Source organism: Myxocyprinus asiaticus, chromosome 11 (genome assembly GCF_019703515.2).
Source record: "Myxocyprinus asiaticus isolate MX2 ecotype Aquarium Trade chromosome 11, UBuf_Myxa_2, whole genome shotgun sequence".
Classification (NCBI taxonomy): domain Eukaryota; kingdom Metazoa; phylum Chordata; class Actinopteri; order Cypriniformes; family Catostomidae; genus Myxocyprinus; species Myxocyprinus asiaticus.
The window spans coordinates 12,459,802-12,477,529 of record NC_059354.1 but is presented as its reverse complement, the minus strand read 5'-3'; the positions used below and the strand labels follow the sequence as shown (position 1 = coordinate 12,477,529).

At 43.2% G+C, this 17,728-nt stretch overlaps 1 protein-coding gene across 2 annotated transcripts in view; it reads right to left on the bottom strand.

The window, feature by feature from the left end:
- LOC127448197 (follistatin-related protein 1-like) overlaps positions 1-11,386 on the bottom strand; it is a 77,681-nt gene extending 66,295 nt beyond the window's left edge. For both annotated transcript variants that reach the window (XM_051710554.1, XM_051710555.1), the window contains exons 1-2: positions 11,228-11,386; positions 2,843-2,902 (exon numbers count right to left, since the gene is read on the bottom strand). In XM_051710554.1, coding sequence (XP_051566514.1) covers positions 2,843-2,902; positions 11,228-11,230 — 63 coding nt within the window. In that variant the 5' untranslated portion in view covers positions 11,231-11,386. The remainder of the gene's footprint in view (positions 1-2,842; positions 2,903-11,227) is intronic.
- Positions 11,387-17,728: the final 6,342 nt, after the last annotated feature.

The following is a 17,728-nucleotide window of genomic DNA, read 5'->3' as shown; positions in this document are numbered from 1 at the left end:
GGAGCAGTGACGGTCCGTCACTGGACCCGCACCCCCAGGCCGGGCCGCTCGAGTGAAGGTGGCGCCACATGTGCCTCGGACCAATTAAATTTGACTGCTTATTTGAAATATGTTCTTTTATCGTAATCTTGACCAACCGTTTTGGAGATTTCAGTCTTTCCCCATTCAAGTAGATACTGTAGGAGCTGCACTGTCATGACGCTTGTTTACATAGAAAAAGAGACTTTGTTGAAAGGATCCAGAAATACATTTGGACCATTCTAATTAATTTGTTTGTGTTTACATTCTTGTAAACAAATACTAGGGGTCTATACTAGGGGTAAGGTTTAACGTGGGAGAAAACAAATCTTGGTAACCATAGTAACTCATTTAATTTTTTTAAAGTAACATTCATAGTTCAAGAGCATTTCAAACCTTGAAAACATAACTGTTAAATTCAACGTTCGTTCAACATACAATTAAGGCATTATCTCAAAATTCATGATTTCTACAAGCTTTTCAGTTGTTAGTAAGTAAAGTAAGCATGATTGCACAAAGCATATACAGTAAATAAAGTGTAAGAATGTATGCATTTGTATGTGATGGGTCCTCTTGTGTGGCTTCAACACAGCTCACCTGTCAGGTTGTTTTACCTCTGCACTATACAGTGTGTTAGAACACAATTGGCTCAACACCTACAAGCACAACAAATGGCCTCCACTAGCAGCTGCATCTCTGCACTGAAATCAGTGTCATCTCATCTCATCTCTCTTTGCCAAACACCTCCTAAGACTCTGTTTTCTGATTGGTTTTAACAGCTGTCTGTTTACAACGCCTGTGAATTTCCAATGCAAAGACCACCAACCTCTCACCACACACAGAGTTAATTAACTACACAAACACATACCAGGTGATGTAAATGTGTTTTTTGTGACAGATGCAATCTCAAGTCTTAGCTGGCACAACATTCTTAAATAAAACACAATAATAAATAACCCTTCTTTTAAATCTTTAACCACTGTGTGATAGAAAAGTTAACAGAAATCCCCTCAACAAAACTCATGATATGAGATAATACCAATGAACCAATGAGCCTACTGATTTTATAAGTCAATGTAAAATAAGTAGGCTATATAAGACTTCAGGACAAGGGCATGGTCAACGGTAGTCAGTGGTAACCGACTGGACTGTTCTATCTTCATAGAGTTCATTAAGTGCAAGTTGGTTACAAGAGCAAAAAGATGAGCCCTCTTTTCCCATAATACAGGTGCTGGTCATATAATTAGAATATCATCAAAAAGTTGATTTATTTCACTAATTCCATTCAAAAAGTGAAACTTGTATATTATATTCATTCATTACACACAGACTGATATATTTCAAATGTTTATTTCTTTTAATTTTGATGATTTTAACTGACAACTAAGGAAAATCCCAAATTCAGTATCTCAGAAAATTAGAATATTACTTAAGACCAATACAAAGAAAGGGTTTTTAGAAATCTTGGCCAACTGAAAAGTATGAAAATGAAAAGTATGAGCATGTACAGCACTCAATACTTAGTTGGGGCTCCTTTTGCCTGAATTACTGCAGCAATGCGGCGTGGCATGAAGTCGATCAGTCTGTGGCACTGCTCAGGTGTTATGAGAGCCCAGGTTGCTCTGATAGTGGCCTTCAGCTCTTCTGCATTGTTGGGTCTGGCATATCGCATCTTCCTCTTCACAATACCCCATAGATTTTCTATGGGGTTAAGGTCAGGCGAGTTTGCTGGCCAATTAAGAACAGGGATACCATGGTCCTTAAACCAGATACTGGTTGCTTTGGCACTGTGTGCAGGTGCCAAGTACTGTTGGAAAATGAAATCTGCATCTCCATAAAGTTGGTCAGCAGCAGGAAGCATGAAATGCTCTAAAACTTCCTGGTATACGGCTGCGTTGACCTTGGACCTCAGAAAACACAGTGGACCAACACCAGCAGATGACATGGCACCCCAAACCATCACTGACTGTGGAAACTTTACACTGGACCTCAAGCAACGTGGATTGTGTGCCTCTCCTCTCTTCCTCCAGACTCTGGGACCCTGATTTCCAAAGGAAATGCAAAATTTACTTTCATCAGAGAACATAACTTTGGACCACTCAGCAGCAGTCCAGTCCTTTTTGTCTTTAGCCCAGGCGAGACGCTTCAGACGCTGTCTGTTGTTCAAGAGTGGCTTGACACAAGGAATGCGACAGCTGAAACCCATGTCTTGCATACGTCTGTGCGTAGTGGTTCTCCCCCACATTTTTGAATGGGTTTTGTTTCACAATCCTCTCCAGGGTGCGGTTATCCCTATTGCTTGTACACATTTTCTACCACATCTTTTCCTTCCCTTCGCCTCTCTATTAATGTGCTTGGACACAGAGCTCTGTGAACAGCCAGTCTCTTTTGCAATGACCTTTTGTGTCTTGCCCTCCTTGTGCAACGTGTCAATGGTCGTCTTTTGGACAACTTTCAAGTCAGCAGTCTTCCCCATGATTGTGTAGCATACAGAACTAGACTGATAGACCATTTAAAGGCCTTTGCAGGTGTTTTGAGTTAATTAGCTGATTAGAGTGTGGCACCAGGTGTCTTCAATATTGAACCTTTTCACAATATTCTAATTTTCTGAGATACTGAATTTGGGATTTTCCTTAGTTGTCAGTTATAATCATCAAAATTAAAAGAAATAAACATTTGAAATATATCAGTCTGTGTGTAATGAATGAATATAATATACAAGTTTCACTTTTTGAATGGAATTAGTGAAATAAATCAACTTTTTGATGATATTCTAATTATATGACCAGCACCTATAAATACAAGCGGATTTCCTATAACTTACCTCAGCATGACAGTACACTGCAGCCAGCAGGAAAACCACAGTGGGTAAACATCGAAACATCTGTAATGGGCGCAGCGGGCGGAGAGAAGTAAAAGAGGCAGACAAAGAGAACAAGACATTACAAACATCGAAAGCGTTCAAGAAAATACCATACAATTTGTTTAGATGGTGTAAAAGGTTGTACTCAGCGTTACTGGTAAAGTTGTTTTTATATTGGTCATTGGTTAGACATTCGGCAGGCAAAGTTAGGGAGTGTCTCTAAAGTGTGAAATGGACAAAGGCTGGTAAAAAACAGATTACTCTGTGGCTATCAAAACATGTGTAGCTTTATCCAGATGTAACTTAATATTGTCAAACAAGTTAAGTAAAAATATATGGTACAAAAAACAAACATTTAAAGCCATAAATGGCTTATTCCCTAGGATAGGTAATGATGTTATAACAATGTAATGTAATTGAACATTTGCATTTAACAGAAATAGATGAATGTCAGACCTCCTATAGCACATGTATAAACAACACATTTCTACCTTACATGACTTTTATTTTGGAATCGTAACTTTATATATATATATATATATATTTAATGATTTTTAACTTTTATTTTCAAAAATAAAACCTGTGTGTGACCTTACGATGTGTGACCTGATGATGACCTGAGATATGATTTTGTGTACTTTTTATGAATTTTTGAAATGTTCAAATCCATATAACTTCTTGGTCATTTGACCTGATGACCTGATAACACCTAGAATTTTCAAATCCATATAACTTCCTGGTCATGTGACCTAGTGATGTCAGACCACCTGTAATGCATTCACACACACACACACATACCTGACACATATCTTACAAGTCTTGGATTTTTGAAATATGATTTTGTGTATTTTTTATGAATTTTTGAAATGTTCAAATCCTTGTAACTTCTTGGTCATGTGACCTAGTGATGTCAGACCACCTGTAATGCATTCACACACACCTGACACATCTTACAAGACTTGGATATTAGAAATATGATTTTGTGTATTTTTTATGAATTTTTGACATTTTCAAATCCATATAACTTCATGGTCATGTGACGATGTCAGACCACCTGTAATGCATTCACACTCACACGACACACTGTAGGAACCATTCATCCAGGCGAGATCTTTCCAGTTTGACTGGAGGGGACCACTGTAAGCTGAGTTCCTTGACCGCCCGTGAGAGGACGCAAAGCAGCTCAGTATCAGTGGCGTGTGTACGCTCTTCACCCTCACTAGAGAGAGAAGCGGCAATGTCCTCCGTCGGGCCTGACCACTTGCCCATAGATGCTGCGATGGACATGGCATCGTCCCCATCATCAGATCCGCCAAAAGTATTGAGACCATGCGCTCCGACTGAGGGCCAGAGATCCTCATGGGCAAACTGCAGGGGCGAGGATGCTGCGTCGTGAGACCGAGGGGTTCGCGCCGGCGCAAGATCCTCCTTGAAGTCTTCCAGCCCAACCTCGTGGCATCGCCGTGCCTCCTGGCTCGTGTGGTCCTTCGGGAGTCACAGAGGAGGCAGGTGGGGGGGCACAGGAGGCGGAATTGTCCCTCAGAATGAAGGCGGTTCTGGAGCAGAGCGTCCTGAGACTCATGCCCACACAGTGAGGGCAGTCTGTCTCCATGAGAGCCGCTTCAGTGTGGGTGCGGCCCAGGCAGCAGATGCATATATCATGCCTGTCTGACGGCGGGATGTGTCTCTCACATAGAAAACACTTGTGGAACGACATCTTTACAAAGACGCGCAACACATAAGCGTCTCTTTTAGATGTACAAATGTATATATACTGTACACAAAATATCAGAGCAATAAGAAAGGATACAAATGTCTCCGCCGGAACACTGCAGAGGAGCAGGTCAGTCGTCTCACTGCAGGTGCTGTGCTGTGAAGGCAACGAGTCATCTTGCTTGTGTCTGAGGGCAAAGGCTCCATCCGCTGGTGGAGTGTTTCTTGACGGCGAAGCAGAGATGAGAGGGCTTGGCAAGACGAGAGATGAACTCGCTATCTTGAAGGGGAAGAATTCTGAGGAAATTGTGGTTTTGCACCTGCTTATATAGGCCAACTGCACGCCTAAAGGGGCGGGGCTGAAACACCATTGCCAATTTTAGAATTGCCGTTATTGTACAAAGTGCTTCAACTAGGTTGTTGAGAAAGGAATTTCCCATAGCATCAGTGATGCAATGTTGAGAGACCATCATCAAAATTGATACTCGTGAATGAGGCCATATTAAACGTAGAGGAACGTTCTGGTTACTTTCATAACCTCCATTCCCTGATGGAGGGAATGAGACGTTGTGTCGATGTAGTGACACTAGGGGTCACTCTTGGGAGCCACAAACACCTCTGCTTTTTTTTAAAAAGGCCAGTGAGAATTGGCGAGTGGAATTTTCGGGTATAAAAGGAGCTGGTATGCAACCACTCATTAAGGTTTTGTGCTGAGGAGCCGAGACAAGGTCCCGGCCATTTCAGCGGGTAGTTCAGTGTTGTGGCAAGAGGGACACAACGTCTCGTTCCCTCCATCAGGGAATGGAGGTTACGAAAGTAACCAGGACGTTCCCTATCTGTCACTCACTCGACGTTGTGTCGATGTAGTGACACTAGGGGTCCCTATATAAAGCGCCACAACTAGCTGAACTGTGTTACGTGAACTGGTGGTGTGTGATGGGCAGACCAGTGTGTGCCTCGTAGCCAGCACACCAGGCCGTCACGTAACCTCCCCCAACGCTCTTATGAGCTTCGAACGGTCCATCAGGAACAAGTCGACTGCCCAACTGTAGGGACAGGCTAGCCCAGCCGAGGTGTCTTTCCCTCTCTTTTCTCCCCAAAAAGAGTGGAATTTGTTAACTGACTGGGAGCCATAAGTGTCTATGTCGGGGGGTGTCCCTCCCAAGGGGAAGACACCGCGGAGACCACACCCCGCCCAAAAAGAGGGGGTGGGGTATTTTGAGTGGAATACATCACATGGTCTTACCAAGTCTTGTTGGAAGTGTGTCATGTGGAGAGGTCCCATGGTAGGTCCTACCCGAAGGGGGAGGAGTTTCTACAGAGCATGGCGACCAGGGGCAGAGGGGCCTCTGCCCAAGGAAGACACAGTTTGCCGACAGGAAACAATTTTGTGGAAAATATCACATGGGGTCGCCTTCGGGGAACCAGCACATGTGGAGCACCTACCTCATTACAGGGGCTCATTAGCGCACGTAATGGGCCGGTCAGCGTGTTTCTCCGCAAACTTGTCTGCCAGAGGGCTAAGGAGGAATGTCATCCAGGGATCACAGTCTGTGAACACGACTGGGAGTCAAGAGCGCACGTCTTCACCTCAAGGGAGGGGAAAGGCGCAATGCACAAGCGGTACACCCGGCCAGCTGTCCCGGAACTTACCTGCTCGTGCCTGCCAATACATGGGACGAGACCGGCTCAACCCGGAGATTGTAGAACCTCGCAAAGGTGTAGGGTGCTGCCCAGCCTGCTGCTCTGCAGATGTCTGCAAAAGAGGTGCCACTGGCCAGGGCCCAGGAGGCCGCCACACTCCTGGAAGAGTGGGCTCGTAACCCCGCAGGGGGTGGCACGTCCTGAGCCTGATATGCCATTGCGATAGCGTCAATGACCCAGTGGGCAATCCTCTGTTTGGAGACAGCACTTCCTTCCGCTGTCCACCAAAGCAGACAAAGTGCTGCTCGGAGCTTCTAAGGCTCTGTGTGTGATCCAAATAGATGCGTAAATCTCACACCGGACACAGCAATGCCAAGGCTGGGTCTGCCTCCTCATGGGGCAGCGCTTGCAGGTTCACCACCTGATCCCAAAAAGGAGTCGTGGGAACCTTGGGCACATAGCCCGGTCGGGGTCTCAGGATCACATGAGAGTAAACCGGACCGGACTCCAGGCACGATTCGCTGACTGAGAATGCCTGCAGGTCCCCTATCCTTTTGATGGAAGTGAGCACAGTCAGGAGGGCAGTCTTCAAAGAGAGTGCCTTAAGCTCAGCTGACTCCAAGGGCTCAAAGGGAGCTCCCTGTAGACCCCGAAGGACTACAGAGGTGTCCCACGAGGGGACGAGGTGCAGTCTGGAGGGATTCAACCTCCTAGCACCTCTCAGGAACTTGATGATCAAGTCGTGCTTCCCCAAGTTCTTACCATCTACTGCATCATGATGAGCTGAAATAGCGGCAACATACACCTTCAAGGTGGAGGGGGACAGCCACCCCTCTAGCCTCTCCTGCAGGAAGGAAAGCACCGATCTGACTGTGCATTTCTGGGGGTCTTCGCAATGGGAAGAACACCACTTAGTGAACAGACGCCACTTCAAGGCACACAGGCGCCTCGTAGAGGGGGCCCTAGCCTGAGTGATTGTGTCTACCACCACGGGTGGTAGGCCACTTAGGTCTTCCACGTCCCGTCCAGGGGCCAGATGTGGAGATTCCAGAGGTCTGGTCGCAGATGCCAGATGGTGCCCCGTCCCTGAGAAAGAAGGTACTTCCTCAGGTGAATTCGTCGGGGGGGGGGCTGTCATGAGGAGCATGAGATCCGAGAACCACGTCTGGGTGGGCCAGTAGGTTGCTACTAGGATGGTCTGCTCCTCGTCCTCCCTGACCTTGCACAGGGTCTGTGCAAGTAGGCTCACTGGGGGAAATGCATATTTGCGTAGTCCAGGGGGCCAGCTATGTGCCAGCACATCTATACTGAGGGGTGCCTCGGTCAGGGCGTACCAAAGCGGGCAGTGAGAGGATTCCAGGGAAGCAAACAGGTCTACCTGTGCTCAACCAAATTGACTCCAAATCAGCTGGACCACCTAAGGGGTGGAGTCTCCACTCTCCCCTGAGGGTAACCTGACATGACAGCGCATCCGCTGCGGTATTGAGGTCGCCCGGGATGTGAGTGGCTCATAGCGACTTGAGGCGCTGCTGACTCCAGAGGAGGAGACGGCAGGCGAGTTGTGACATGCAACGGGAACGTAGACCACCTTGATGGTTGATGTACGCTACCATTGCTGCATTGTCCGTCCGGACCAACACGTGCTTGCCCTGGATCAATGGCCGGAACCTCCGCAGGGCGAGCAGTACTGCCAACAACTCTAGGCAGTTGATGTGCCAATGCAGCCACGGGCCAGTCCAGGAGCCAGCGGCTGTGTGCCCATTGCATCCGGTGCCCCAGCATCTGCTGTAACCACGACGCGCCTGGAGACCTGCCCTAGGGGAACCCCTGCCCGTAGAAATGCAAGATCGGTCCAAGGGCTGAAGAGGCGGCGAAAGATCGGCATGATGGTCACGCGATGTGTCCCGTGGCACCCTGCCCATCTCGGGACTCGAGTCTGAAGCCAGTGCTGAAGCGGTCTCATATGCATCAACCCGAGCAGTGTGTCTGCTGCTGAGGATGCCATATGCCCCAGGAGCCTCTGAAAAAGTTTCAGTGGAACCACTGTACTCCGTCTTGGATGGGAGTCTGTGCAAAGCCCAGTTCAGTACTCGCAGGTCCAGAATTGGTCGCAACCCACTGCCTTTCTTCGGTACGATGAAGTAAGGGCTGTAGAACCCTTTCTTCATCTCGGCTGGAGGGACAGGCTCTATCGTGCCCTTGCGCAGAAGGGTAGCGATTTCCGCACGCAAGGTAGCGGCGTTCTCGCCCTTCACCGAGGTGAAGCGGATGGCGCTGAACCTGGGCGGGCACCTGGCGAACTGAATCGCATAGCCACTGGAGCGCCATACCTGCCAAAATGGGACAGTGGACGGTGGTTGTGACGACGGCCGTGCGCACCGGATATGTGACCCAGGAGACGAGGGAACCATTATTTTGTCAGGCTTTTGGGTGCCGCAGCCTCCTGGGCCAATCGTCAAGCCGCGAGGGTTCAGGGGAGAGTGGAGGGTTCCCCGCCCGGGAAAGCATGTCCGACATTTCTGCGTCGGCGTGAGACTAGGCGACCGTTCCCGAAGGAGGAAGCGCAGCCAAAACCTCTGTGTCAGACTGGACGATCCCACTCTGCGCTTGATAACTCATCGTCTTCCCAAGCTCCGAACGAGAAGTTGAACTTGCGCTGAGACGAGCCGGCGGTCTCGTGTGAGAGCCTGATCGGGGGAAGCGAGCATGCTGGGGAATGGGAGGTCTGTTGGGGGATACCCGGCGGAGGTGGTCCCACTGATGTCCCCAAATCGCCCCCAGTGCTAACTGACGCGGCCTCAAACCCGTAGGTAGAAGGACTGGTGTGGGGAGCCGCTGGGGTGGCTTGCTTTCTTACAAAAGCAAGCCACGACTGCAACGTTGCCATGGTCATGTTCCCGCAATGAGGACATGACTCATCCACGAACGATGTCTCCACGTGGGCAGTGCCCAGACACGTAAGACAGCGATCGTGGCCGTCAGAAGCGGAGAGATAATGACCGCAACCAGGAATAACACACAAATGGAAAGGCATCTTTAAAAAGACGTTCCGTGTGTGTGCCGCTCTTTTTGTGAATGAAAATATACTCTTTTAGAATATACTCTCTTATTTTCACTCTGCCGAAGCGCCCAGGGGCATTCTCTGCACTACACGAGTGGAGAGGGGGGAAGCCGCTGAAATGCATCTTAATCCAGTAGTTTTGAGGTGCGTCTTTGGAGGGAATTGAATTCAGTGCACTGAAGACAACCGCTCGGCTCCGAAGAGAAAATCTGAATGAGTGGTTACATACCAGCTCCTTTTATACCCGTATGTCCGGGGGAGTGGCATGCAAATTCCACTCGCCAATTCTCATTGGCCTTTTTTCAAAAAAGCAGAGGTGTTTGGGGCTCCCAAGAGTGACCCCTAGTGTCACTACATCGACACAACGTAGAGTAAGTGACAGATAGGGAACTTGTTTTTATTGGGTTTTCAATTAATTACAACCTAAACTTTGATCAGTTCCTCACTCAAATGTATACTGTATGTATTATATAGCTTTAGTGACTTTAGCAAAAGTTATAAGGACAACTGAGTATTACTCTTTTGCTTCCTGTTTGGAGCATGACATCCACCAGCATCTGCTTTCATTGTATGGAAAATATCTGCTTGGATATTCAGCTAAATAACTTGCATGTAAGTAACTTTTGTGTAACATGGAAAAGAACAATATTAAGGGTTTCACATGAGCATACAATGGTATTTGAGTTAGTAATCCAGATGCCATGTAAACTTTCCAGGTCATTTGGAGTATGTCCTGTAGCTCAACGGATAGAGCAGGGTCTTGGCAACACCAAGCGCATGGGTTTAAATCCCACATCAGACTTATTAAAATGATTGATTGATGCATATTAAATAGCAGAGATGTGGCCTAGTGGGTAGTGCAAGTGCTTTGCCATGATTCATTAAGGTAGGCATGCTGATAACATAAGTTGAAGTCTGGCCTGTGTCAAAGGAGGTTGATTGTTTTTTAAATATTTCAGAAATTAAAATTCATAAAAAATACACATTTTAAACCAAAATCCAAAATCCAAGTCGTGTAAGATGTGATATAGGTGTTTGTGAGTATAGTGTTTGTGAATATATTACAGGTGGTGTGACATCATCAGGACACATGACCAGGAAGTGTGAGATATGTGTCAGGTGTTTGTGAATATATTACAGGTGGTGTGACATCATCACGTCACATGATCTGGAAGTTATATGGATTTGAAAGCTTTTAAAATTCATAAAAAATACTAAAAATCATATTTCCTAATTTCAAGTTGTGTAAGACGTGTTATAGGTGTTTGTGAATATTTTACAGGTGGTGTGACATCATCAGGTGAAACGAACAAGAAGGTTTTTTATTTTTAGTAGGATTTTAGTATTTTATAAATTCCAGAAAAATACACAAAAACATATTTCCACAATCAAAGCTGTGTAAGATATGTAGCAGGTGTGTATAAATACATTGCAGGTGATGTGAGATCTTTAGGTAAAAAAAGCCAGAACGTTAAATAGATTTGTTTAATTAAAGCATTCAGTTTACATTAAATAGTTATAACAGGGATATAAATAATAAGAACATTAAAAATGATCTAAATTTAACTTTATTTGTTTACCAACATAAACATTACACATGTAAAAAGAACCACTTTTTAATGTAGTCATGGAATAAGGTATCTCTTTTTGCAATTTTGAGACACTCCCTAACTTGGATTGCCCTTGTTGAGATCGATGTTGTTGTGTTTTTCACTTTTGATGCTTAAAACAATTACATTTATCGAATAACTACTATATACAAATTACTTCTGCTATTATGATTTACAGTGTTATCTGAACGAGACACAGCATGAACCGCCACTATTTTGCAAGTACATACCAATTAATGTTAAAGGAAGGATCGAATGTCTAATTAATATCCAATATAAAAACAACTTTACCGCAGTCTCAGAGTTAGTGTTTCTCACCATTTTCGAAACAAGAGCCGGTTGAGTGTGTTGAACAGGAGAAAGCTCGTCTCGGTCCGCTGTAGACTGTGAATATGAAGATGTGATTGCAGGAAATTCGAGCAGCGCTCAGGAATCCGTTTCTTCCCCCCTCCGTGACGTGGCACGTGAAAAGCCGTGGAGCAGAGCCAGATCCAGACACCCGCAAACACTTCTCACTTCAGTTAATGACCGCTATCTTCTGTCGGCTATCACAAACTGTGCATTGGTAACGGATTTCGGTTACACGTATGTTGCAATACTGCCTAGTGCCTACATATATTATGAACGTGTAAATATAATTAACTAGGAAATACTATAGCTTGCAAGGCAGTAAACGAATGATGTTATAGGTCAAAGAGTTAGAAGAATTGTGAGCCTGAATAAAGAGAAAGAAGCAGAGATTGATAGTAGGCTAATGTGAAAGAAAATGGACAAATAGTAACATCTGTACATCATTTGCATTCTGAAGATGAGTCACTTCAATATGCAATTCTCCCAGTGTATGTCAATGGAAGATTTTCAAACTTTAATCTTAAATTTCTTAAAATAGATTCCACACCTACAGGCTGACATTATCTGCAAAACAAAGTTTGAATGGTCTGTATGTTATGCATTTTGGGCTTAATTAATTATAAAAGTTTAATTCTTAGCTTTGGGTGTTTACATAGGAAAAAAAAAAACTATTTATGTTGTAGAATGTTTAAGGAATATCTATAAAGTGCTGTTTTGCAATCACAATAAGAATAATTACAAGAGGAAAACTAACAATAACACTTTACAATAAGGTTCACTAACAATAAACAAAACTTTGAATGCATTTATTAATCTTGGTTATACCACAGGTCTGTTGAATGCTTGATTCTGATTGGTTGACAGACATTTTAAGGTGTGCTTTTCACTCAAGGCAAAGCTAAGTAGTTCCAGGTTTTGACCAAATTATTTAGGGGAGGCCGGGGATGGCTGTAACATTTTTTGACATTTCTGTCTGTATCTTAGAGTTATTTTAAGCCAGTGCGTTAAACATGTGATACAAACTTGTTTCAAGTGTCTGCTATTAAATGATGTAGCTGTTATCTTTGCAGCACAAACAGAAAATGCATGGTTTAGTTTCAAACACGAGGAGTGAAATGTTACAATTCACCCCATAGTCTGGGTTAGTTGTAACATACCCTGGGGTGAGATGTAACATTATGAAATAATGATTATGACAAAAAATGGATTTTGAAAGCTTTTTATTCAATACTGACTTTTCAAAATAATTGGTGTGTGTGTGTGTGTGTGTAACAAAACAGAATAAAATGAGCAAATGTGCACCAGCTTCAACAATTGAACACTATTGTTCACCATCTTCTTGAGTGGGCCATATACACTCCTGTCGAGGGGTTGGAGTTTATGACTACAGTGGGGGGGGGTATGTTAGCATCAAAATTCCATTGCTCTTGCAGCAGTCAATGGCTGAAACTGACATGTGAGCAATGGTTATCTAGGAGAAGGAGCAACTTTTTCTTAGGGCTGACCTTGGTGTGGTTTGAGAAGTGCTTCAGAAAGATGACAAAATCCTCCTGCATCCATCATGATTTATTTCCACTTCCAATATTTCCTATCGGCCCATCTCGTACAAAGTGGTCTGCATAACGAAGGCGTGGGAACACAAACATTGTGTTGCCAGTGGCATTGACTGCAAATGCGAGACTGACCAGTTGACCCCTTTCTCCTGATGTCATTGCCCCAACCTGTTTAGAGCCATATTTTGCAATCACACTGACCGGAGATTGCACAGTTGTAATGCCTGTACACAGTTGTCGACATTCCAAATGTCATTGGCAGTTAAGCTGTGCCTCCTTATTATTTCATCAAGTTTTCTGAAAAACATTGCCACATTGTGTTTATTAAAACTGGTGGCCCATGCCAGGCTTGTGGCCTCAGGGCTCCTAATGGACAGAGTTGGGTTTCTTTTCTTGTAGGCTGAAAACCAGTCCACTCCTGCCTTTGAAGATTCATCCCATGTCTTTGGATGTTTGCACCCATATTTCACAGCAAGCTGATACGCAAGTTCTCTCACCTGTAATTTTAATCACATCAAAATTTCAATATTTTCAATAATCAGTCATTTTTAATATTTCCCTCATCTATCCATCTGTATGTTTTACACTGGCACCACTATAAATTAATAATTTTCTCCTAACTTTCTCCTATCTTATCCCTAATCCTACTCTTTATCCTACTTACTTCACATGGACACAGTCCATAAAATGCATCAGCTGCCCTCATCAGATATTCTGTAAGTTCTTTCTCTTGTTCATCAGTGAAGACCTTCTTTCCATTGTGGTAGCCTACACTCGGAGGTTCCCTTCTAACATCTTCCTCTTTTTGCAGAATCTGTACAAGGTTACATGGCAAATGCCATACAATTTTGCCACAGATTTTACAAACTTTCCCTGCTCTTTTACATTATCTGATGCTCTCTTCAAAATGCTGAGAGACACCCCTCAGTTTGTCTTTCTCCTCCAAGACTTAGGCATACTGAAATTCAAAGAAAACATATAAATACAACAAAAAATTTGCTTGGGGTAGGTTGGAACATATTTAATTGATGTTACAACGAACCAAGAGTCTTGTAGCCATGAACTAGCTCACCTTACAGCTAACAGCTAAAACATTAGCACTAACAACTTGCATGAAAAATATCTACACAGACACACAATAAACATAATTTAACTTTGATGAGTTTGACTACAAAGCAGGCATTGCCATCACAAAAATAAATGAAGTAAAAAAGTAACTTTCTTACCTCAAAATTAGTTTTTCCCCTCTAAAATCTGCTGTGACTGCCACAGGACTCTACATCCTCACATGTGGAATAAGGACTAAACTGAGCATGTGTGAAGTGAATCAGGCGATTTGTAACTTGTTCCTGATTGGAGAAATTGGAAGTGTTACAACTGACCCGTGTTACAACCATCCCCGGTCTCCCCTACGTTTTTCAAAAGAGCCGTACAGGCTACCACAGGAAAATAACCAATTAATACAAAGACATTGGCTAAGTAAATAGGATAAGAATGACAAACAATGTCTATAAAATCCTACATTTTTCGATTTCTGTTGAAAAGCCCCCTTGTGCTCTCTCTCTCTCTCTCTGTCTCTCTCTCACACTATCACCCAGACTCACACACATGCACCCCCACGACTTGATCAATACAACAGTTTCTATATTATCTGAAATTACTTTTAATATCAGTGGAAAGCACCCTTGCAATCTCTCTCTCCCTCTCTTTCGCTCTCACACACAGACACACACGCGAGAAACAAACAGAGCCTTCATTTCAGTGCACTCCTGTGACTCAGTGGGGTTGTAAACAGTTGTTTAGCAACGGAAAACTATACAGGAATGGCAACACTGAGAAGTATACTTAATACACACTTAAGCCCGCTATAAACTGTAGGATTTTTAAAGTCATTTAAGATTGTAAAAATCATACTGTATGATATGAACAAATTGAGACTGCACACTGTGCAACATTATGTCAGACTGTACGATACACATCATAGCCGACTGTGGTCGCAATCGTCCCGATCAGTGAACGTTAGCGTTGCGGAATAGAAGCGAAATGGCCCAGAGGAGCATTTTTTCCCTGAAAGTCAGGGCATCAGCATTTCCGTTGCTCCAATACCACTCCATCACGAGCATAACATATAAAATGAAAGATGGATTTTGTCAAAAGAGCCTATAATAAGACAGCCTGATCACAATTACGGAAATCTACAGATGTTGAGAATGAATGTGAGTGGAGGAGGTAGCCTACAGTAATTAGCTACCACAATTAAAGATTTGTGGCCTGAAAAATGAAAGATGTCTGCGTTCACATAGGAAAACAAAAAAGTTACAGTACATCTTTCTCCTCTTTTAGATAAGTAACCTTTCAAACGTTCATGTAGGCTAATAATATATCGTGCTTCCAAATTCCCTATGGATAATGCACAAACATGACATAGATTTCTTTAATTTTATCCAATTGTATCTGCTGATTCGAATTAAAACACCCCATAAATACTTACCAATATAAATTGTTTAATTAAAAAAATAAATAAAATGAAATTGGAGTGGTGTGAATCTTAACTAAAGAAGTTTCCTGACATTTAAAGTACATTTATTAAAAGTAAAATAGTAATTAAATTAAAGTTATAAAAAAATGCAATGATAAATGTAAAGAAAAAACATGTTAAGAAAATGCAATCATTTTAAGCTCTGTATTTATTTAATTCTGGGAATAATGCTTTAATATTGCTGAAGTGTTACGCTTTTCTCCATGTATTTTCTGCTTATTTATATATTAACTTTTTATATAAAAAGAAAAAGCATTGAAAGAGCTTGAGTAGAGTGATAACTGGGCACAAATGTTGCTATGGTGCAGACACGGAACAGGTTTTTTTCCAAGGAGTATACTCAGCGGGGTTTGTCTGAAAACAGTGAATTGGGGTGCAAGAGAGGTGCGGACTGTCTCATCTGGCCGTCGTAATAGCGTTCACGCTAAACAAATGCGACGCTAAATTTCGGACACTGTCAGAACTTCGTTGGAGGCTAAAGATCATTGCAAAGTCTATTAATCGGCCGTCAGTAAGCATGTCACACTAAACGTAGTAAGATTGCCAATTTTGCTCTAGGATGACAGAAATCCTTTAGGATTCCTGAAATTTGTCTCAGATGGCAGAATCGTGGCCAGAATCGTACAGTGTGCTCTGGGCTTTACGCACACACACACTACCTTGTTACTCCAATAAATGCTCAAGCCTCTGTCTTACAGCAGCGCAAACCTCTATTGCTAGTTCTAAAGTGACGTTTTCGAACTAGCAATGAAGGTTTGGGTTTTATCAAAGCAAGACACTGAATCAGTGGCAGAAGAAAGTAGTTCAACTCACAAGAGCGTTTTAGGGATGAAAACCAGAAAATGTCTAGAGAGAAAACCCTGAACGATGTCTTAAGGTGTGGTAACAGTGGTATAAGCTGAATAATTGACTCCGGCACGTTGAATTATTGAAAAATAATGCACACCTTGCATCATGGCCGCATTACCACCTTAGGGTGTGCATTATTTTTCAATATTTAAATGCAGGAATGAGTGAAAATAAAAATAATTATATTAAAAAAAACACAAAATTCTCACAGGGGAGAGAAAACAAAACATAAACTAGAAAAAGTACAATAAATAAGACCGACCGACCAGGAGCAGGAACAAGAAAAGACTGACTAATAACAAATTGATCTAACAAATACAAAAGGGAAGAGGGCACAATATATAGACAAGGCACATGAGGAACAGGTGAAGGCAATTAACATAATGAGGACTAAACAAGGTAGAGTGACAAGGGTAACGAGGAGGCGGGGACAGGGAAGTACACGGCTAACAGAAACACAGACACAGCCAATTACACATGCACAAGACAAACACACACAAACAGAAAACAGACTGAGACCGAAGGGCAGACAGAACAGGATCATGACAAATGCATTAAGAACTAACAGAACAAACAATGAACAATTGCATTTTTATAAACTAACATTAACGAACATTAGTAAATGCTGTAAAAAATATATTTTGTTCATTGTTTGTTCATAATACTTAATGCCTTAACTAATGTTAACGCATGGAAACTTTTTGCAATCTGTTGCCCCAAACTAACGAATTAGCACCTTTTTATTTATTGGTCGGCCGATATTATCTGTATATTAGCCTTTCACAGATATATCGTATTGGCGTATATGTTTTCCGATATTCGCTGATATGAAAACTTTTTTTCAGAATATATAATGCGGGAAACAATGCTTGGGGTGATTTAGAATTGGTGTCATAACGTAGTTTGTCTAGCAGAGCGCGCTCAGACTCCATTGTTTACAGAGCTGAGCTGACAGTTCTGCTGACAGTGCGGAGTTAAGCAGTGTCTTCACGGTAAGTTGTTAACTAGTTTGTGAAATACATACTGGAAAGTTAATAAACAATGACCCCATCATTTTCCCTTTTCAATATGACTACTATAATGCCCCAATTGACTGGCAGTATTAAAATAGTCAGCATTTGACTGATACTAAGCAGTACTACTGATGTTTATTTTATTTATTTATTTATTTTCTCCCCAATTTGGAATGCCCAATTCCCAAGGAATGCCCAATTCCCAATGCATCCTCGTAGTGGTATAGTGACTCGCCTCAATCCGGGTGGTGGAGGATGAATCTCAGTTGCCTCCGCGTCTGATACCATCAACCTGCGCATCTTATCACGTGGCTTGTTGAGCGTGTGACCGCGGAGACATAGCGCATGTGGAGGCTTCACGCTATCCTCCACGGCCTCCACGCACAACTCACCACGCGCCCCACCGAGAGCGAACCACATTATAGTGACCACGAGGAGGTTACTCCATGTGACTCTACCCTCCCTAGCAACCGGGCTAATTTGGTTGCTTAGGAGACCTGGCTGGATTCTAACT